Below are 22,697 nucleotides of genomic sequence, written 5' to 3'. Positions count from 1 at the left end.
TGTTGCCGTACAGATGTGGCGAAAGCATGGTCACTATCTATATCACATGTGAGACCAAAGACTTGCCACTCCCTCTGGCAGCCTTTTACTCTTATGTCTGCTCAGCATATGTTGCTCTTGAACATGGTGGGATTTGCACACACACACACACACACACACACACACACAGTTCCCTCTCAATGCACTCCTCCTTTCTTTAGTGTGAAGTGTGAGGTGTGTGCTAAAGAGTGTAAGAGGGTTACATGGTCACGGTCTGTTGAATCTTTACAAACCATGACCAGCACACTCCTCAGAACAAATGGGTTCTGACTCTCACTCTCTTTACGACAGCCCGATATTGAGGCAAATGTCAGTACTGATATCAAGATATCGGCTGATATAAACACATTTTTGCAAGGACCCCCCTTAAATGTTGTTATCAAACACTTGGAGGCAGGATATTATTCACTTTAACAATAAACTTTAAATTTATCGGGAATTTCGTTTATAAATTCCACACATCTTTTTCTGCATTAAAATTGCTAACAAGAGTTTTCATATCGGTGCAACATATATCACCTACCAGTTAATCTGTGATAGACTAATATTGGCCAACTGTTATGTCGGTCAGGCTCCTTGTTTGACATTCAAACTTGCCACCCCAAACTCTATCCTCTGTGCTCACCATCCACAAAAGAAATGACAGAGTGAGCTGACTCAATTCCTCAATGACGGAAGTTTACTCTTGTTTCCCCTAGCTGCCGTGTGCGGATGTGCGTTGCAGTCTGACCATTTGTCAACATGAGCATTAAGATCATGTTTCTATTACAGTACACAATGAGCAGTACATAATGATGTTTGTTCCACATTTAGCTCTAAGGGACCTCCTCCTCCACATGCACAAACACAAATCGTAGAAGACACTCTTTGACCTCTCAGTGTTAGACATCTGTAGCCTGTGAAAGAGCAGTGTGTGTCCTGACGTCTCCACTGCCGGTTGTCTGTTCTCGGTGATTCACCCTGTGCTCTGTGTTTCTCTTGGCTCGTTTATAGGTCCCATCTGGCAAGCATAACCTCTATGCTTATGAAATAATAAACAAAAGCGTGCCGAAATTGTGCTGACTGACTGCTGCCTCTGTAAGCAGACAAAGAGTCTTGCAGTGCTCAGACAGTTTTACTGAACCAGCAGGCCTTCACTTGCGGAGACTGCGCTGATTGTCAGTGCCAGTTGTAGCATTTTTTCAGACGTTGTTGGCGCAAAAACTGCCGAGCTGAGTTGTCTTTGCTTTGCTAGTTGAAAATGACAGGTGTTGCTTTGCTATTGTGAACGTTGGTGTGGCTCTTTTGCATGTAGAATTCTCTACATATAACAATAAATAACAAATTCAAAGCGGCACATCCAAGTAAGAATACATTGTTATCTCCTTCTCTCCTGATTTAGATGTGCATTACTATTGTTGCAATCACACTGGCATGTTTCCAGTTGTTCCCACTGTTTTCTGTATATTTTGGAAGTAAAATGTCACACTGGCGATGACTGATGGGTGTGAAGTCTATAACACCATATATTTCACGTTTACAAGCAAATCTGACCGTTTCTCTTCCTGAGCAGATGGCCTCCCTCAGGGTTTGACTCGGTTGTCCTTTCAGTAACATGACACCCTCACCCTCTGTCTGTTGGTGGATTTCTAAATAGCATTTGAAACTGACAGTTAGACTCATTATGAACCCCAGAAGGAAACTGTGCTTTTGCTTTCTCCCGTCTGTTGGGAGGTCAGAGGTCAGGGTCAACTAGGGTACTGTTTCCCGTTAGCGAGATAATTCTAGGTTCTGCTAAGAACACCTCAGTGGGGAAACTGAGACATAATGTTTTTTTACTGACCACTAACCTGGTCATCAGTGATTATAAACTTGTCTGTATCAGTAGTACATGCTAGAAAGCTGTGTACACTGTGACTATTTGTATGCCATAGGGTGTTCTTTAAACTAAGAATCTGTTGTATTTTAATAAACATTTTTATTACAGTTTATACCATGGTCTGATATATGGACACTTACTAAGTAGTTCCAGTCAAATTGTATGTTCACCTCTGTAAATCCGGTTCTTAGGCCTCCGCGTCGTCCATTAATTCCTGATTATGGACAGCTCGTCAGGCATTATTCCTTACTTAATGTTTGCGAATACATTCATCCCTTTAATTGCATGTACAAAGAGACATGATTTTCTCTGTTATGCACCCCAGTTGCCAAATCATGCATGTTACTCTGCATGTCCCGCCATATCCCTAGAGGTTTCTGATGCCCCAGACAGTAAATGTGTGTCAGCTGTGTGTGCATGTGTGTGTAAAACCCTCCTGCTGGTGCTAATGACCACTTGTCTCAGATGAGATGAAACTGGGTAGCTACCCGAACAAGCTATCTAACCTGGCTCTTCAAAGAGATTTCTAATAAAGAAGCTAATAAAAGCATAACTTTGGGAGGCAAACCAACGTGCTAGCTACTAGCTGAGCCAAATTACAGACTGTGACTTGTCTAAAAGTAATGGTTTAGTTTTGAATATCTTTTTTATTGTCCACTGACTGAATAAAGGCTAAATACACATACCTCCAGTCATTAGATGGTTATTCTAAGAGCAACAAAAGATTAATGCATTAAGAACTTGCTTAACAAATCATAAAAAAGTCATACAGTCATACAACAACCTGCTGGGTTTTTGAAGTCTGTCATGCCTCTTAATCAGTGGCACATCCCATCTGAAGGTTTCCTCTTTAATTGGCTTAATGATGTATCATTATGAAAGTACTCAATGAGATCCTCATGTGATAATGTCTGTTTTAATTTGTCAGTGAAACCTTCATCGCAGCAGCAGTTCCCGCTCATGCTGAGCCATGAGGCAGCATGTCTGGCCTGTGTAGACACACACACACACACACACACACACACACACACACACACACACACACACACACACACACACACCAAAGCAGTCCAGACCAGACCAGATGCTCAGTTCATGAGGGGTGATGTGTGCAGTTGTAGTCCTGAAGAAACAAGGTTTAGGGACTACAAATCCTCTGCTCAAGCAGATCACACAGCAGGAGAGATGACCACAGAGGTTTATCAAAGCATCTCAATTCAGAGAGCTTGGAAATCAAGTATAATTTGTACAGAGAATGTCTGTGCCTTGACTTACAGTATAGTGACGGTAAGATGTTTCCCTCCCCTCCACAGCTACAGAACAAGACTCCAGAAAAAATGACAGCAGTCTCTGCTCCGACTCAGTGTGTTTAGGTGTGGCAGATATTTGGAGGGTCTCTGTGTTAAGAGGCTGCACGATTTTGCTCAGTGTTTGACAGGCTGGCCTGTAGTACCGGCTTGATCTCTTGCTAACCTCTTTTACTAATACTGCCACTCGTTCAGTGCAAGGGAATGTTACCTGTTGGACAAAAGAAATATACATACACCTCTTGTAGCCTTTCACATGTGCCTGCACTCAAAACATCACCGTGTTACAAAGTCATTCCTCGTTGTTGACTCTTTTGAAATTATATTTCCTCATACAACCTAAAATGTCTGCCAGTTGTGTGCAACTTTATATTTTTTCCCTTTAAAAAAGTAGAATGATTAATTAGTAAACTTGTTTCTTATGGGCCTTCTGAGAACTTTGTTCAGTCGAGATGCAAGACATTGTTTAGAGCAACTGAGACTCTAACCCACATATTATACATGCAACTGAATTGTTAAATGGTTTGAATGATTAATCAAGTGTTGTTTGTTGGAACAGTGACAGTGAGTGAAAGAGTTTGAGAATTTGTGAATTTGAAGTTGGCCCATTTTTGGGAGCAAACAGATGATATTGAAGACGTTGCCGTGATTTTTTTTTTAACACACGGTGGAATAATCTCCCTCAGTTCTGAAAAAGGTGTCACTGTGTTGGAAAAAAATAACAATTATCTGAACAAGCCAGACGATCAGCAAAGGTAATCAGATAACGGGGTAATTATGGAGATGAACTATTGTATGTAAGTTGGTCAAAGTTTAATTAGTCAGTTTGTGTATAAATGAGATTAATGGTGCAGTGTTGCAACAAATTGGAGTGAGTAATATGCGGAACAACTTATTGTCAGCAGGCAGTCAAGTTGTACAGCAGCAGCAGAGTGTTAGTGAAAGAACATTTCAAACCCCTTTCTGGGAGAGCAACGCTGTCTTTCTCTCTCCGTCAGGGTGGAGTGGCGCATTTTTCCTCTCAGAAACAAAGTTGTAAAGTTTTATGTTGCCCAATTACACCGTCTCTAGCTTCTTACAATGTACAATGTGTGAAACTCTTTTAAACTTAATTACCAGCAGGACCATGAAAGTTCTTCATGGCAATTATATGTAGCTTGTACTGTTTCTTGGACATGCTCCCATGGATAACAACGTGCAGTAAGCAGCGGGCCTCTCCAGTGTGTGCAGTCCTGCATGTATGTGTGTAGCGAGGTGTCATATTTCTCCCAGTGTTGTGCTCTGCAGACTGCAGTGGCTTCGGGCAGGCAGTGCATCAATAATGCAGAGACCCTGGAGGTGACTTTGTCTCAGAGGAATACCAGTGTAAGGGTTCCCTCATATACTACTTCTTTAACAAATTACGATCTGCCTGCATGCAGATAGACAGCACACAGTTTGGGGCTGCAGTTTTCCACTGGAAGTGTTCTGCCCTGAAGGGACGTTCAGTCTATTTTAGAGAGCTAAAACAAACCAAGTGAACTGAACTAAACTGGAAAATCAACTATTACCTCCCACGTCTCACCCACAACGTGGGATGTCAACCAGCCAACTCGTCTGTTAGGTCAGTCGAGGCTAAAGAAGGCTTTTATAAACAACCAGTAACGAACTCTTTATGAATTAGCATTGTGAGCGCCACAGAGGAATGACTAGACGAGAAAGGCTGTCATTAAAGCAGAGCTGCCTGTTTAAATATTTGTTTGAATACAGTGACATTTCTACAGCCTAATATGTTGGTTTAAAAGTTTAGTCATTCTCTCTAGACTTTGTTAAATGTTTTAGTTAACTTGTGCTTTTAGTAAACTTGTGCAGCTCACTTCTCAGCCTTGATTACATACAATTTGTTTTAATTACTCATCAATTTATTTGTCTGTGAGACACCCATAACTTACGATGTATGGATTTACCTTCTTCAACCTTTCTATGTGTTTGACGCACATACTTGTTGCCGCACAGTACAGTGAGTAACCCTGCAGTAGCAGCAGCAGTAGTAGCCTGCCACCGTTCCATATCTTCTCCTGTTTTGCATTTGCTTTACTTTCTCTTGAGAGCAACAGTGAGCACTTTGGCAAAGATGAGAAACCAGGGCGGTGTGTGTGTCTCTCTCCCTCTCTATTTGTGTGTGTGTGTGCGGGCTCACGCACGAAAGAGAGGCAGAAAGCATTTGTGACACCAGTGTTTATGACTCACAGGGGAGAATATACACTTCATAAATCACAGCTGTTATTATGCTGCAGAGTGCAAACTGTAAAAGTGGGAGGTTAAGATGTGGAACTACTGGGTTGAATTGGTGAGTCACAGGGAGGTCTGTACTCCCAGAGGTCAGAGGTCACAGCCGAATGGTGGTGTCTAGGCTGGTGGTGTCTGGAGATTGTGCAGTCCTCTCTAAATTACCTGTTGAGATTTTAGCAAGGTGGTTATCGGCTAATTTTCAAACCTTTTTATAACTTTTTTCTTTTTATTGTGCAAAAAGTGCCCACTCGTTTACAGGTTATACATATAAAACCTTCAGTATTGATAGATCATCAATTCTGATATTCCTATTTTTTTGTAATTATCATTATCTGAGTTTTTTTTTAGTCTGATTGCCGATAAAGTAAATTAATAGCAAATGCAATACCACTTTGTCTCGCCTAACACTCAACATTAAGCAATCTGAGTCTGAGTAACTTGAGTTATCAAGTAATTGTAGCAGGATGGAAGTTTAAAGAAGCAGAACATTGGAAACCTATAAGTCATGTACCTCAAAATTCCACTTAAGTACAGTGCTTGAGTAAATTGTTGTTAGTTACTTACCATCAATGTTTATTTTGAATTTTGCTGCTGGGTCTTTGTGGTGAAATGCAAGTGCTGTTTGGTTACTTCAGGTGTATTGTGCATATTCCATCTTGTAGAGGGCTAAGCAAAAACTGATTTGTTCTCGTGCTTTCTTCAGCTGACAGAGAGTCCCTCAGTGGAAATCACAGAGCCTTAAGTAAACCAGCAAGTATAAGACCAGTGGTATGTTCATCAGCCCACAGGCATGTAGGTCTGAGCAGAGACTGAAGCCCAGACCTTCTCAGTTGGGAGACAGCTGCTCTAACAGATGAGCTGCAGCACCTGCGAGGAAACCAACTTGGCACTAGCCTACAGTTTCCTGAAGTCTGATTACAGCCAAACAAACATCCATGTGAGCTGGAAAGTGTTGCGAAAGCTACATGTTGTCATATCCTTCACAAAAGCTCTTAATGATAAGGATCAAAATGGGGGAGCTTCTCACTGTGAGCAACAACACAGACCATTGACCCGACATGCCTCCCTGGCAAACTGATCTGACAAGACACACACTTTGTTGAGGACAAGTCAGAGTAGCCAGACACCACATACGTACCTGTATCGACTGGCGACCTGGTCTTGTAAGAACATACAGTTAGTTATGAGTCCAAAATCAGACAGTAAACCCATCAAGTGTTGCACTCAGATTAACATGAAAAGTGTTATATAATGTATGAATAAATATTGATAAAGCAAGTTTGTTGGTTTAGGTGGCCAGAGCCATACGTTGGACATGTCCTGTTGCTGAGTGTCTGTGGCGACTTTGGGACCATATTGACTACCACATTGGCACTCGTGGTCAGAATGTACTGGATTATTGATTCACACTTCAGATCTCTTCCGAGCCTCAGCCAGAACCATATTTACTCATCATCTAACTTTTTTAACTGAACTTTCTTAAGAGTTGCTGTCCAAGCTCCATGTAACTAACTTGAAGGAGGATGCTGCAAATTGGCTTGTCACGCTTGTCAAAACATTCTGACCCTGGCTTGATTTGAACATGCAGTTTTCAGACCTAGAGTCAGACACACTATTGTCATCCAACAAGGTCTTACTTAAGCACCCCAGACATTTGAAAAGATAATTAAGCTGCTGATATGCTGAACTTTCGTATGAGCTGCTAAAATCAGTAAATGAACACTGATCACACCAGCTGCTGCATAGTCCTCCCAATCCACCAATGATCACCTCAGCCTGGCTGTTTGTGAATTTCTTTGACTGCCCAATAAGTCAAGTCATGGATTAATGCTCTGCCATTTCAGTTTACTGTTTTTAGACTTTGGGGGTTCAATGTGTGTCTATAGAAAGACAGGAGAGGAAATCACGCTATCACGGAGTTAGCTAATTTGAGACGTCATGGTGCTTTGATTTGCACTGAAGCATCATCATTCATCTTAAACCAGCACACCTGAACATTAAATCAAAATCAAATCAAATGTGTCTGTAGAGCCCAAAGTCACAATCACGTTGCTTCAGTGGGCTTTACAATCTGTACAGCGAGCAACATTTTCTGTCCTTGTATTGTCCCTCAGTGTGTCTCTTCTTTGTCAGCTGCCTGCATACTGATCACATCTCTTCACTTTCTCAGTTTACAGAGCAGGGCTTGTTGATGCCATTTTTAGAAGATAATTGACCGGATCGTTCAATTGGCCTACAAACTGCTGCTTGATGTTTGTGTAACTGCATGATCGTGTCTGTCTGTTTTTGTGGGATCATCTCCAAAAGCTTGAGATTCCTTAATAGCACTAAGCAACGTATTGTTTGTTAGTGTTATCTTTGTGATGCACCACTGGCATCTCTCTTTTGCAAAGTGCAAAGCTTAACACTACTCATGACAGATAGATTGCCAGCTTTGATGAGGGTTGCCAGGCTTTGAAAAACCTCTGACCCCGACGTGATTTGAACACGCAACCTTCTGATCTGGAGTCAGACGCGCTACCGTTGCGCCACGAGGTCCTTCTGTGACCAGGAGCTGCTGATATTCTACCCGTGGGAGTAGTAATACTTGCAGGAGCAAAAGCAGCAATCATAAAAACACAAAGGCACATGTTCTCTCTTTCTCACACACACTTTCTCACACCCCCCCTGTTTCCTCTAGGGCACCAGTCTTTGTGTGGTCTTTGACAGGAACAGGCAGCCCTCCCTGGTACAAAGACACAGATAATGGGGTGAAGAGAGCTATTGTCTGGGCTTATGTCGCAAGTGTGTGTGACACAGAGAACAACTACCTCTGTGTTTCCCCTCATCTTCTACAGTGGATCAGATAAGCAGACACCTGATCGGACTATAGTGGTGGTATGTCACTTTCCCAGTGTGATGATAACTAAACAGGCCTGTGGGCCAGGAGCTAAAGGAGAGGCAGACAATACGCAAGGACCCACCCTGAATATCTGCTGATATCTGCTTTGCTGATTATAACAGTAATTCAACCGGCACATGTGTTCAGTGTCAACATGTTAAGACACCAGGTCACTTTTTCATGTCCTTTTTTTCACCGTATCAATGGCATTAATCATGTTTTGCTACACATGTAGACAGATCTCCCATTAACATACTCCCCATGATACCTAATCTGCTACGTTTGCACTGCTGCCGCTCCATTTGCTACACGACCATATCATTAAAGTGAAACTAAGTACGCTGTAGATCCCAGTGCTGTTACATTTAGCAATGCTAACATGTTCAAGCTCCTCCACTTACATTTGCACTTCAGGGTGAAATGCAGCTGCCCTTTCATTAGTTTTTGTATCTAGTGACGTTAATTGAAGAAATGTTGAAGATTAGTTTGCCAAGTGATGACATTAGTGAAATATGACAGGGATCTTAATGATGTGCCCTTGAATACCATTGTTTTGAAACCAAAATAGTCAAAAATCTAACTTGTGGTCATTATTCAACTGTATACTTTGCTATTATTGTAATCCAGTCTCAAAACCTGATAAGCGAGTGAGTTTTGGGGAAGTTACAACAGTTGTGTGCATGAAGAGTCGAGCTCGCATTCTTGCATGCAGAACAGAAATGTTCACTTGCTGGTTTATGTGCGCAGGTTTTAAAGTGTACTTAAATGCCATAGAGGAGCTCGGAATCCTTCATTTGAATACTGACGTGGACGTCTTTTACCATTGCAATGGTAGGAACTTCAATGCATTTGTGTCAGCCCTTGATCTTAATTAAAATCAGGCATGATTATAATGTTGTCAGGGACTTGCAGTATGTGACCATACCTCTGAAATGTGATACTTTCGGTTTAAATGTCTTAGATGGTATCTCATGGTTTCATCGTGACATGGAAAGCCCATTGCACCGTTCTACACTAGAATAACATATCTTTACAACCATCGATGTAACACAGGTTACACTCGTTTCCACATGTCAGTTATCCATCTTCCTGTTGGCAGTAAGCTGGACAAATATGTGCTGTTCTCACATTTCTCTGAGCTTTTTGGTCTAAACTCCCACACTCACATGGCTCATCAAAGCTGTACTTAACAATTGAACTCGTTAGCTATGTTTTGTTCCTGTGGTTTTTCTTCCCGTTGTTAATTAAATAATGCAGTATTGCAGGCCTATTGTTTCTGTTTTAAAAACTAATTATGTAAGTTAGGACTTGAATAGTGATGGGGTGTCAGTGTAGTCTGGAAAGGGAAACACTTTCTTTTCACACAGTGACATCAGTTTGGACATGTTGGCTGGATCTGATGTGATTTTTTCCAATGAAGCACATGATGTTTCCATGGTAGAAGTGACCTCAACACAGAAGAAGTTTGTTTGTGTCTGTTTCTGGGAGAACATTATGACGAAAGTATCAAATCTTTTTGGATCCTTGATGATAATATGACACTAATACCATTCAACAAACTGTCTTTCCACTTGCTGGCTGGAGGCAGCCCAAATAGATGTCACCTATCAGGAGGGCAGAAGACTGGAGGCCAAAACAATGTGTTGAACAAAATAAATCGATAGTTGGAGAGAAACACAATACAGTGAGTTTATAGTTCCAAAAGCTTCACAACTGCAAGAGCCAATGTTGCATAATGTGATATTGATTTAGTTGCAGAAATGGTTACAAAATGGGATGAGGCTGATGCTGAGTGTGCTTACACTTTATCAACTCTTCGTCTTCCCACTGTTACTGTACACTACCGTCATACAAATGATACTTTGGTGGAAAAAGCGACTTCTTCTCTGTTTCTCTTCAGTCCATTTGCACTAGATCATCACGTGTTTAACATTGGATGAAGCCTGTATGTCATAAAATACAGAAGATGTGATTGAAGGTCATCTGCTAAAACTTTAGGTTGCCCCTAAAGAACTGCCTCCAGGATTTCCATGTTACTAAGTATGTTGTTGATATTATTTTTTATTTTTTAAAGTTAATGGATTTAATTACACTATAGTTAATTTTCATCCCATGGTGTCTTTCAATACCAAATAGCTATGTGGTGATGTGATTTGGTTCGGGAGAATCCGGGTTAAAAGCTGATTTCTATGGGGAACAGATTAGATCATGGCTGGAAGCCACGTGATACTAACATTAGCTACTGGTTTTCTCTGTTAGAGGAGTGGAGAGAGGCACTGAGACCAAAGTCACATCCTTTCAACTGTTGCAAAAAATCCGACTCGAGTCCTTTGCAAAAGGATATCAGGTAACCTGCAGCAATAAACAACCTAAACAAATTGTCAACAAGCCTGTTTAGGGAATCAGCTCACATATGGCCAATAAAGAAGACATATATATATATATATACAAATAGTATCTTACATATTATCAATGGTAGCACAGGTGGATGAATAGTACTAATAAGCAGGCTAAACAAGGGGTTTGACATTTGGGTGTTTTATGAGCTGAATGGCTTACATGACTAGAGGCCCGCATTACTAAACAGGATTTGGGGTTAGTGAGGTAACTTCAGGGTTAACTATGGGTTTTTAGTGTTCTTACTGGAGAAAAGCGCCATGGCAACTTATGCTGCGCAGCTGCAGTTTATGTTCAAAATACCAGATCAACAAATATAATCAGTTCTCTGGGAAATGGCATAATCATTCAAAGAACATCCTGTGGCGCTCGGTACGTGAAGTTTGTTAGGTACCCTAATGCTTTCCATTATGTTCATTTATCTATTTTAATTTGCTCCCCAATCTGTTTGACACCAGATGGATTGCAGCTGAAATATTATGGCTAAAATATATTACACATCATTTGCATTGATCTAAGCATTAAATTAATTTCATGGAATGCACAAATCTAGTTATAGTCAGATGTACTCATGCCCTAATTATGGGCCGGTGATATTATAATCCTATTAATTTATGCATTTCCACAGTCTGTGATTTTTTTTGTCAGCTGCGATTGTGTAAAAACATATTTCTCTCTGCTGCCAGTAGACTAGTAGTAGTTTGCCATCAGGCAGATGCTGCAAAAGCGTCCCTTTTTATGTGAACGTGCTCATGGCTGGATGTGGAAAACCTGGGATGACTGTATATACTTTGCCTGTAAGTAAACATACCCCTTTCACAATAGCCAAAAAAACCCACTTGAGCCCACTCACATCTGGCTTTTGGTACAATGTGAATGTTATCAGGATTTAGTACTAGGTCACTTAACCTGGTAGAAGTCATGGGTGAACACGCTAATTTACTCGCCTTTTCAGGTGAGATGTAATGTCGTGGTAAAGCTCAGGCTTGTTAATATATAGTTAATGTGTATAATGTAAATGTTAGAATTTGAAATATATAATTAAAAAAGGTTGTTTTGTGGCTTCCATGTGGTCTGAGCCTAGCGGTCGAATCGGTACTGCACATGTGAGATGCAATGTGTTTTGTTCCGCAAGATAGTCTTCACGGATGGACACCACTTTTTGGAGCGTAAAGTAAATTGTTAGGAGTAAAAAGTTATTGTAAGGATATACACAGACTACATTGTAGTCAAATGACTTAAATGTCAACACCACTGAGCATCTTACTCCACAATTACTACACGTTTTCTGTGAATTGATCACTTGACAAGTTGTAAAGTTTGAGTTGAGAATGATTTGCAACTGAAGTCCACCCGTAAAGGCAAACTAGCGAATAGATGAGTCTCCATGTTCGGGTACTGAGGTTTAATATCCATGACTCCGTCTGCAGTCTCATTTAGCCACTTGTAAGCAACCACTGTTTTTAAGTCATGTAAGCACTTTATAATTAAATTGTGGACCATTTAATGATGTATCTTATGTCATAGAAAAAAAACATCAAGATTTCTCAAGCCTGTGGTAACTGCAGACCTTACTATCAAAAACCAATAAGAAAAAGGCATAGACTTCGAGACAAGGGAACCGGATGTGCAAAAATGCTAACTGTTTTCCAGCTTTTAGGACTACAGTCTATAGAGAGTAATTGAACTGATCATTTTTTTTGTATTGCTATTGGCTTGCTGGAGGCAAAGAGCAGATTTAAGGTCCACATCATTCTAACCAAGTCACATCGAAAAGGCATTTGCAAACGTCAAATACCTTCCTACCATACCCAGTGTATTTCTGGGATTAAGTTATGTGACTGAGCTTCTCTCAGAATCATATTTGTTTCTTCTAATCCATCCGAGAAACAAGTCTGGATGAGGACTATGCCAAGCAGACTTGGACCGTGTCAACATTTGAACGTTTGGAAGATTTTTTTCCTCCGGTTAATGCTGAGGGTCATTTTGTGGCTTGTAATAACTTCCAGAGACGGTGAATTTGCTGTGTTTTTCTTCTCGTGGACTACATGTATGTCTTGTAGTGTTATTGCAGTCTAGTTTTATCTATTTCTCATTCTTCCTCCAGATTGGACCACTTTAAGGATAGGTTTTACAGCAAACTACCCATAATTGAATTTTACTGTACATGCATTAACTCTATATGTTTCTTTATGGATACCATATTGGATTATTCTTTCAGTGGCCAACTGTGTAATTTTCTCTTGTTTCTGATTTCTTGTCTTGTCTTTTGGGAACATCCCTCATAAATTGGCCATCTCCCCCCTCCCCTAATAACCTCAGAAGGAAGAAAAATACCACACAGTTTCTCCCCCCATGCTTTAGACCATTTTGCCTGGTGAACCGCACTGGAGTTCAGTACAACAGAGCCGTGCATGAAGGCATCTAACCACAGACCCAAAAAAGACAGCTAGGTTTTGGAAGAGAAAGCATGTAGCGAAAGAGACATAGGGAGGGAAATGGAGTGAGAACAAAATACAGACAAAAGAGCAAGGAGATTCTTTCCTAACATGGTGAAGGAGGGACAGTCACTGAGCTGAGTGGTTTCTATTTAGCCTCGTCTCTCGCTGGGCCATCATGCCTCAGTGGTTGTTGGCTATGAGCTAGGCAAGGCCATACTGAGAGAGAGCAGGAGAAGCTTATAGTCATTTTAGATGTTTTATTACTGACTACCAAACATCCAAACCAAACATGGGATTTTTGACAATATTCTGGTTGCAGTATACACAGTAACAGCAAAATGTCTGACACTTATGCCATAAGAATAAAGGCCTATATTTTATTCGAAAAACAGAGTTGTTCCAGAATACAAAAAAAAAAGCCAAGCACAGTAGCTGCTGGTGTGGTCATCTCTGGGCCCAGGGACCCCCTGTCTTACTGTGGGCACAGTGAAATAGCGTGAATGCTAATAGTTAACTGATATATTGATTTCCACAATGATTGTAGATTAAACCATTAAATTAATTTGACTAGTTACATTGAACACATTTTGTTGGAAGGTACTGTATTTTACCCTCATATTCAATGAAGCCTATCCAAACGCAGAGTGCATTTCAAGTATTAAGTAGGTTATATTTTTTTTGGGTGGGGGAAATAACACTAAAGGCTAAAAGGCAAATATTTCTGTCTGTTACACAGTTTGCCAGCTATCCTGAAAAAAACAGCTTTTTCCCAACTTGACTGCTTCTGTGGAAACGGCTAACTGCATTTGAAGGGCTTTATATTAACGTTCCTTTACATGAGCATGAGCTGCTGCAATATGTGAAAAGCTGTATACTGTGCTGCAGATACAGTATAGGCCTTGTTATGTCTTTTTAAAGGACATACATAAGACATTTACACTTCTCAAATGACTTGAAGGAACTGCACCAAGTACATGTAGCATACTGTACACTACCTGTTGAATCTGTGGTCATTACAAAGCCCCAACTACCAAAACAGTATTTAATCAAGGTTTGAAGTATGCTGCTATTTATTTTTGTCTTTTATAAAAATACATTCATTAATCAGACCTTGAATGATCCACTGAGTTGTTGTGGGACTTCAGCTGCACTTACATATGTTTGGATTTTATTTACATGCTGATGCAAAAAAGGTGAAGGCAGCTTTTGAACTGCGAGTGGGAGTGTGAAGGAATGTTTTCAACTTTTATACACACATTGAAATCTAATGAGAACTGATGACTGTGACACCTCCTGTCTTATTCTCTTTTCCACCCCCATGTGGAGAAAGCTTTCAGCCATAGGCTTATTTTGCAGGCAATCCAGCAGGGGATTAAAATATTTCATAACTGCTATCATGATGTCAATCCATAACCATGTCAGAGCCCCAGTGTGCCTGGATCATTATATGAACCACGTGGTGGTTAGATCAGCTGATTCTTAAGGAGACACAAGCTGCTAATTCATTTGGCCTGGCAATGCTAATATGTTACATGGCTTTACTTACATAAGACTTTAAATCCAAAGCCTATATGGTGATAATAGTGCTGATCTCATTACATAGCTAATACTCTCTCTTTGTTTTTATTTAGGACCCCAGCTATTGGGTCCAGGTCCACAGGTTGGAACATGGAGATGGAGGCATACTGGACCAGGACGACATGCTGTGCGATGTTGTGGACGACAAAGACAGGGTGAGTCAAAGTTGGAGTGAAACTGTGATAAAAAGAGGAGCTTGTGGTCGCATATTTTATTTTTTTATTTTCCCAAACCGACATTTCCTGTTATGCCACCTCTTCACTTTTACATCAGTTTTTCTTTATGCAAAAATGGCTTTGGTTGTGTCTGTGCTCTGGTGCTTTGTGCATAAAGCTTTGGCAGTACTACAGAGAGTTTGGCCAACATGTACTTATGACTACACCTGTGTCTCATCATTAGGAAAACATTACAGAACAGTGGACTACTGCACACCGGCATGTCCTCTAATGTGTAATGTGTAATCATTATGATCCACCGGCGGCAGTCCTCCGGTGCTTTCACACATGTGGAAGGTTGAAGTCTTCCGAGTTGCATTCAAGGCTCCACTTTGATGTGTGTGTGAGGGTGTGTGTATTAAGAGCGAGTGGGCAAAATCCATGTCAGAGGCAGGATGATATCACACTGCCCACCCCACACGAGACCGACTGTAAATAATTACCCACAATCCCACTGCATCCTGTCCATGGGAACAGTGCTGACTACACCTGAGTCACTAGCTGTCTGGCTTTAATGTGGGGCCAATTAGTGAGCTGTAACCTCCTCTTTGTGTCTCTGTGAGTGGGACATGGTTTCAACAATTTCTCAGCCAGCTTTCAGTTAATTTAAATTGTTGAATGAAATTTGCTAGAAGTTACTCAACAGTGAAATACTTTGATACATAAATGAATAAGACAAATTCAAAATATTAACAGCACAACAGCTAATGATAAACTTAACAGAGAGAACTTAGTTAACCATAGTCTACCCTGTTGCAGTGACGACTTCAATGAGTAATCCGGTGCTTTCATCACTTCAAAGATGTCAAAACTTTAAGCCAGCAGGGCCATCATGATATATTCCTCTTGATGGTGTTGAAACATGTGAGTTTCAATTGAAAGTCTTATCTTTGATTCATATCTGTTAGCAGTTTTTCTCAGGATATCCGATGTCATGGACCCACTGTTATCTTGTGTAATCTGAAAACGCGTTCTTCTTAACAACATTTGGTGTTTTGTGCTGCTGTTTCATGTTGAAAAATACATTTCCCACATTTGATATCTGCGGTTTGAATAAGTTCAGTGAGCTCCCATCTGCTCTGAACAGCCCGTCTGTTTGATACGCAGATGCTTTTTGGTTGTGAGTGTGCATTTGTACATGAATGAGAAACTGAGAGAGAGAGGAAGAGTATGTGTGCGTGTGCATCGGCACACTTTATAATGACTATGTGGTTGGTGCCATGGTTACGCATCAGGTGGGATCAGGGGGTGAGAGCAGCTGTTTTGCACCTGCTGTCTGAAAGACTCCTTTCACCCTCCTCTCCTCTCCTCTCCTCTCCTCGTGGCACATACAGTATGTATTTTCTCCTTTTTATTACCTTTATCTGTTCTGATGATGCAAATAATTGCTCCCTCTGGTGGCGGTGTGGGCTCTTCACATCTTACGGCTGACAGGATATTGAATTTCGTTAAAATTACAACATTTTTGCCTTGCCAATTAGCAAGCGCAAAAACAGTCGATTTCTTAAATTATTTTTTCACCTGAGAAGCGTTTGAGTGATATTCTGAAAGTAACGCCACAGCTTAAAGAGCTCCCTGTACCCGTAACAATATTAGTCAGCCTACAAAGTAAACAGTGGTGTAAATGACACAGAAAGCACAGCTCAGCTGGATGTGGGCAGGGACAACTCACTTGACACCAGTGGAACAGCCCGCCCGTGTGTGTTCGTGCGTGCGTGCGTGCGTGCGTGCGTGTGTGTGTGTGTGTACACTTGATTTTATCTTGCTATGTGTGGGTGCTTCTTCTTTGTGTGTTTGTATGTAAATGTTGGCAGTAAATCCAGTCCGTCTGCTTCTTCGCACCATCAGCTACTGCCTCTGTCCCAGTTTTACTCTGCTAACCGTCATTTCATTTTATTGTTCATTTCAACCCATTAATGACAGCTCTCCTCTTATTATCATGGATGTAGCACATACACAGGCGTCTTGGGCCATGCCGGGCCGAGAGTCACATTCTTTTGGAAGTCTTAATTAGAATGTACAGTTTTCTCACTACCATGTGTAAAATCACAAAGACATTGCTTTGCATGTTGCTAAACTTGCTGTGGGATTTTTTGTACAATGTTAAAGTTTTCTTTTGCACTTCTTGTGTTTTTTAACTGTGTATGTACTGTGGCCATTTTGTGGGCTGTCTTACGCCGACTTAGAACACTTTCTATCACATTCAGAATCTCAGTTGTCTTAAAGTTTACATATAACTTAATGAAAACGAAAGAATCCATTTAGCCACAACAAGCTGATGTGATAGCTGTTCACTATAAGTACAGTCATTTCAAAGGAGTGGTGCATCAGTTTTATTCAAAGTTTTTTAAGGCATGATATGTAACAGCGAGAAACTCATACTGTTTGCATGTCTCGCTGTTAATTTGATAGCGTAAGGGAAAGTATGTCTAGCTGAGATTAGATGCATGTAATCAGTTTTATCCCCTTACATTTGAGCTGTGGAGTAGATGCTTCAAACCCTTGTTGACACAGGGTTAATAGATTATGTCAGTGGAGTGAGCGCGGTCCTGTTTTGCCTTAAAATCATTGACCCCGACTGGAACTGATCACGCAACCTTATGAACTGGAGGTCCCACTGCCACCTGTCTGCTTCATTGAAAGGCAGTGTGCCACATTTGTACATCGTGCCAAGTGTATTTTGTGTCTTAATTTGAAGTACACATCTGTGATCCACTTGTCTTTTCTTCTTAGATCACCTTGTCTCTGTTTCACTCCTCTTATTTGTCTTTCAAGGAGATAATCTCAATTTCTGAATTTCTCTTATTTCACCTCTTTTGATAGGACATCAGGCTTTTACATCTTACAGAGTGGTTTTATCCACAGTTGGTATTTTTGCTGAAACAATTTCTTCTACATTCAAGTGTGAATGAACGACTTCCGATCTACATTGTGTCACTGCACTGAGAGAAAACAGAGAGGGGATTTAATGCAGAAACTACTGTTGTCACTTGGCAAGTTTCGGTGCCTCTACTGTTGGGAGCACCCAAAGTAATGTGTGTGTGTGTTTGTGTGTGTGTGCGCGTGTGTTTGTGTGTGTGTGTTTGCGCACCAAATGCCTGGCTCAGGTTCAGCAGTCAGATAATCATACGGTGATTCATTTGCAATCACAGAGCTGCATGCTGCAGCCTGTCTGCCCCTTCTCCACAGATGTTCACATTGATTACTTATATAATTTCCATTTCAAAAGCATGCGGACAGTTGGTTCATTTTACTTTAGGTCATGTGTTGCAGAAATGTTTGAATGTGTGAAGTTGAGCTTGTTTGAATATTTTTCTGATGAAGATCATTCTGATGAAATCATGATTGTCTATTTTGGACATACGTGCTCAGATCACAGAGATCAGTTCCATCTCGTTTTTCCACAATGTTCTAATGAACCTGGAGTGTTCAGTGATGTTTACTAGCAGTTGCCATACCAGCTCTTTGGTACGCTACTGCCACCAGTTGGACTAAAGTGTGAAGTAGAGGCTTGATGGAGGAAGAGCTTCTTCTTCTCTTTTTTTTTCTTTTCAAATCTGGGTCTGGTGGTTATAGAAAGTGTATGCTTGTTGCTTGGGTGCATTAATCTACATCTTAAGGGTGTATTCTTTTATGAGAAATGCTTACCGACATGCTTAATATTCTGTGCTAATGTCTGTCAGATGATTGTGTGCTGAAATTATGTTAGTGCGAAATCTATTCAGGTGCATAACACACAATAGATTAAAATGATAATAATGATAATAATGATAATAAAAGTTTCTATTTGGTTGTGCACATTGTTTTGTGCAGGTAGCAGCACACTCTACTACCTCTGCAGCACTCTACGATACCTGCAATAAGGATATATTAGGCTAAAGGATCAGTGTAGCTTCTAATAGTGACACAATAGTGCGCTCAACACATTTTTTTGCTAGTTTAACCTTAAGGAATATGTACTTTGAATATTAATTATGGGAACTATTGAATTACTACAACATGCACATGATAACTGAACTAAAATCTAAATGGCTAATACTCATATGAGCATTTCAATCAAATATTCAAACCAAAATGTTTATTTTGTAGCACAGTGATGCTAATCAAACACCAAGGACAAAGTAGAAACTCTTTATATATGGACAGCTGTAGACACACTGCTGAAACAACATACGCTGATATTTCATTTGGAAAGAGACAAACTCCTAACTCCTGTTTTTAGCCTGGCAAATGACACAGCCTCATTCGGTCAGTTAGGAGTATCTATGAAGGCGGTATAAACTTTCATCTAGCTCAGGAGCCTCAGGTTAGACTTCTGAAAATCCTCTCTGTGTGAAAAATACTGCAGATAGCTATCAAGTGGCTGGAAGTGGCTGTAAAAGAGACACTTCATCCATACACCAGATGGCAATGTGGCAATTAAAATGACTCCTGGTTAGAAGATGGCCTTAGGTAAGAAATTCACAATATGGGTCTGCTGAAATGAGTTTATAAAGAAATGAAATCGGTGATATGGACAATTAGAGGAAATCAGATGAGACTTTAATGGCCATTGCGGGGAAATTGGGCAATTGCATTAGCAATTTAATTGGTTTATGAAACTTAAAAACTGTTGTTGTTGTGCAAGACAAACTCAGTGTCTAATGCAGAGGCAGGCTAGATTTCTGTAATTAAGTCCTGTGGATGTGTGTTATAAAATTGTGTGTCACATTCATTGGTTTAAAAGTGGAATTTATTTATTACCTCTGCCAAGTTGGTAATGTTTTCACCTGTGTCCAGTTTGTCAGCAGCAGTACACAAAAACTACTGAACAGATTTCCACAAAACTTGGATGATGGATGCAAGGCCAATATACCCAATCACTTTTGGTGCATATCCAAATAAAGGGACAGATCCAGGAATCTTTTGCCACTTTCTCTTAAATTTGGAAGTTGTGGGTGGTTTAAAATTCAGAGTGATACAGAGCTAACAAGTTCTATCTTTATCGAATTAAAGGAGACTGTTGGGTCTCGGTGGAAGCATGTGCTGTACTGATTACCATTCTAGTATTTTTATCTATCTAGTCCAGAGAAGAGAACATCTGAACCATGCAGTCCTCTTTACTTGAGGCAGGTATGCTGTATTTGTGCTGAAGTTCATCTTGGAGTTGAAATCATTTCAAATCAAAGTAGTGATCCATGAAATGTGCAACTTGTCAGTTAATATGACATCTTTGACCTCAACTTCATCACCACATAAACCAAAGCTGGTCAAGATCAGGGCTGTTTTTTAAGCTGCAACGATTAGTCAATTTATCGATTAGTCAATTAAAAAGAGAATTAATTGCCAAGTATTAAATATAAACAATTAATCATTTCACGTCATTGTCAAAAATGTCAAACTATTCCTGGTTACAGCTTCTTAAATGTAAGGATTTGCTGCTTTTCTTTGTCTTTTATCATAGTAGATCAAGAGTCTTTGGGTTTGGGATGTGGTCGGACAAAAGAAGCAATCTGAAGATGTCACATTAGGCTCTACGAGATTATTTCTTTTTAAATATGTTGGCCTTTTATAGACTAAATTTCTCATAGATTATCGTGGAGACGACTGGAGTACAAGATGTACTGGGGGTTAAATTAAGTGTTAAGGTAACACATTAACCTGAAATACCAAATCACATGTGATGACATCACAGCCTATGTACTGCAATGTTTTGCCTTGTGTCAGACATCATTAACCCTTTACAACTGACTGGGCCTCATCCAACTTGTCAGCTTGCTTAGTGTGCTAGTTTCCATCCAGATATTTGTCTAAAGGGAGCTTGATAATACATAAGCGAAGGTGATTTCAGGAGCAGGTCACCTGGTGTTTGTAGTCTGGATGTACCTTATTAACTGGGCTGAGTATAAGCAAGCCTGTCCTGTGGGCTTAATGAGCGCAGGGTCGAAGTGTGAATCCTCAGGGGCGACTAAGGGAAAAAGCTTGTTACTGCAGAAATACTTGAATCAGCGTTTTACCAGAGCGTATTTTACAGCAGGTGCATGTTGGCGTGTATAGAAGCTGCAGTGACACTTGTCAACCACAGAGAGGCACTCAAGCCCAAGTGATAGCGGTCTACAGTAGTTTCTGGATACCGTCCACTACAGAGATTCTGAGTAGATTGTCTTTTGTTTTGGGAACGACTAAGGGGAGACTAGGTCTGGGAGACTCGTGTTCTTTCTGAAAACAAAAGACAAAAACTCCCAAAAAGATTTAGGAGGTACACAGAAAGGAAAAGAGAAAGTCTGATCGAAGCTAACTGAACTGTCCATGTCTGACTGCCTCCTCCATTTGTGCTAATGCTGCCTGTTTATAATGAGTACCACATCCATGGCTCCTGTGGCTGAGCTCCTTGGACAATTGGCATTTTCTTGGCCCCTGAAGTTGGCATTGCCATGACAACGGCAGTCGGGTGCCAAGTGGGCACCTGCGCTGGGTCGAGATCAAGCCGTGAGTGAAATTAGCCAAGGCTAAAGCAGGGTCCCAGCAGCTGCCCCCTGGTACCAGAACACTGCCGGGGGAAATCAAAGACTAATTACTCTGTTTGTCTGTGCTGTATGTGTGTGTGTGTGTGTGTGTGTGTGTAAATGTGTGTCTGCGTTTTTGGTAGGGATGTGTTTGTGAGTGAATGTAGCCTCTTTTGGCATAGATTGAATACTATTGTGTCTGGTTGGCTGTCTCTCACCATCATCTCTCAGACAGAGTAATGCATTCACCTCACACATTGTGGACTGCTTATTCTGTACTTGCTGTGCATCTGTACAACTAAGTATGATTCATTGTCTTGTACAGTTTCAATGAATCCATGGAACCTGATTTGATTTTTCCAATACAATATGATGAAATCCCTATTTTCTGTAGGTGGAGCAGGAGAGAACCAGAGAGAGTAAAACCATCAGACCATTTGTTCTTCCTCTGACTATGCTAATGTAGGGAAATTGAAGTGCAATGTATTCTGCCACAGTTTGGTACAGACAGACTTGACTCCATGTTGTTTTGCAGCAGGTCTGTAATGTATTGAATAATTTAAATTATCTGTGGAAGCAACACCAGAGATACTTGCTGACAATGAAGCCAAGGAAGCTCCTCTCTACAGGCTACATAGTATCATTAATGTGTTATAGCACATGTGCTATGCCCTCTGGTGGCCAGACAGACAGATTAACAGAGGCTTAGCTTTTGTACATCATCTTGACCTGTTTTGTCAAAGATACTTCCATTTGTGCAAATATTGCTATTAATAGAAATGGTTAATTGGACTAAAATGTACTTTTCATTCAAATTTACTAACAAACATTTTGTTAAGTAGGTCAGTTTTGTTTCAGTTAAACTACAACCACCACCACCTGGTGGGTAATTCTGTGGTGGATGTGGATGGTTCCAAATTAGGCTGCAACTGATTATTTTCATTATTGATTACCATGTGATTATTGTTATGATTAATCAATTGATCGTAAAGTTAATAATACATGTCAAAAATGTGAAGTACGCTCATCACAATCTCATCGGCCAAAGTGACGTCTTCAGATAGCCTCTTTTGTTTAACCAACAGTCCAAAACCCAAGACTCTCCTGTTGCTGTCATAAATGACAAAGAAAAGCAGCGGATCCATTTAGTTATTCAGCAATCATCAAAATAGTTGTCAACTAATTTTCTTCCAAGTGACTAATTGTTGCAGTTCTAGTGTTAAAT

General features: G+C 40.5%; 1 protein-coding gene and 1 non-coding gene across 2 annotated transcripts in view; one reads left to right on the top strand and one right to left on the bottom strand.

The window, feature by feature from the left end:
- Positions 1-22,697, top strand: part of LOC115570419 (partitioning defective 3 homolog) — a 350,543-nt gene that overhangs the window by 28,872 nt on the left and 298,974 nt on the right. The window contains exon 2 of the mRNA XM_030399018.1: positions 14,826-14,927. Coding sequence (XP_030254878.1) covers positions 14,826-14,927 — 102 coding nt within the window. The remainder of the gene's footprint in view (positions 1-14,825; positions 14,928-22,697) is intronic.
- Positions 7,942-8,013, bottom strand: trnaw-cca (transfer RNA tryptophan (anticodon CCA)). Its single transcript has one exon. It is a non-coding gene; the product is annotated as a tRNA-Trp (tRNA).

The sequence above is a fragment of the Sparus aurata genome, chromosome 19 (genome assembly GCF_900880675.1).
Source record: "Sparus aurata chromosome 19, fSpaAur1.1, whole genome shotgun sequence".
NCBI lineage: Eukaryota > Metazoa > Chordata > Actinopteri > Spariformes > Sparidae > Sparus > Sparus aurata.
This window is presented reverse-complemented; position numbering and strand designations above follow the sequence as displayed.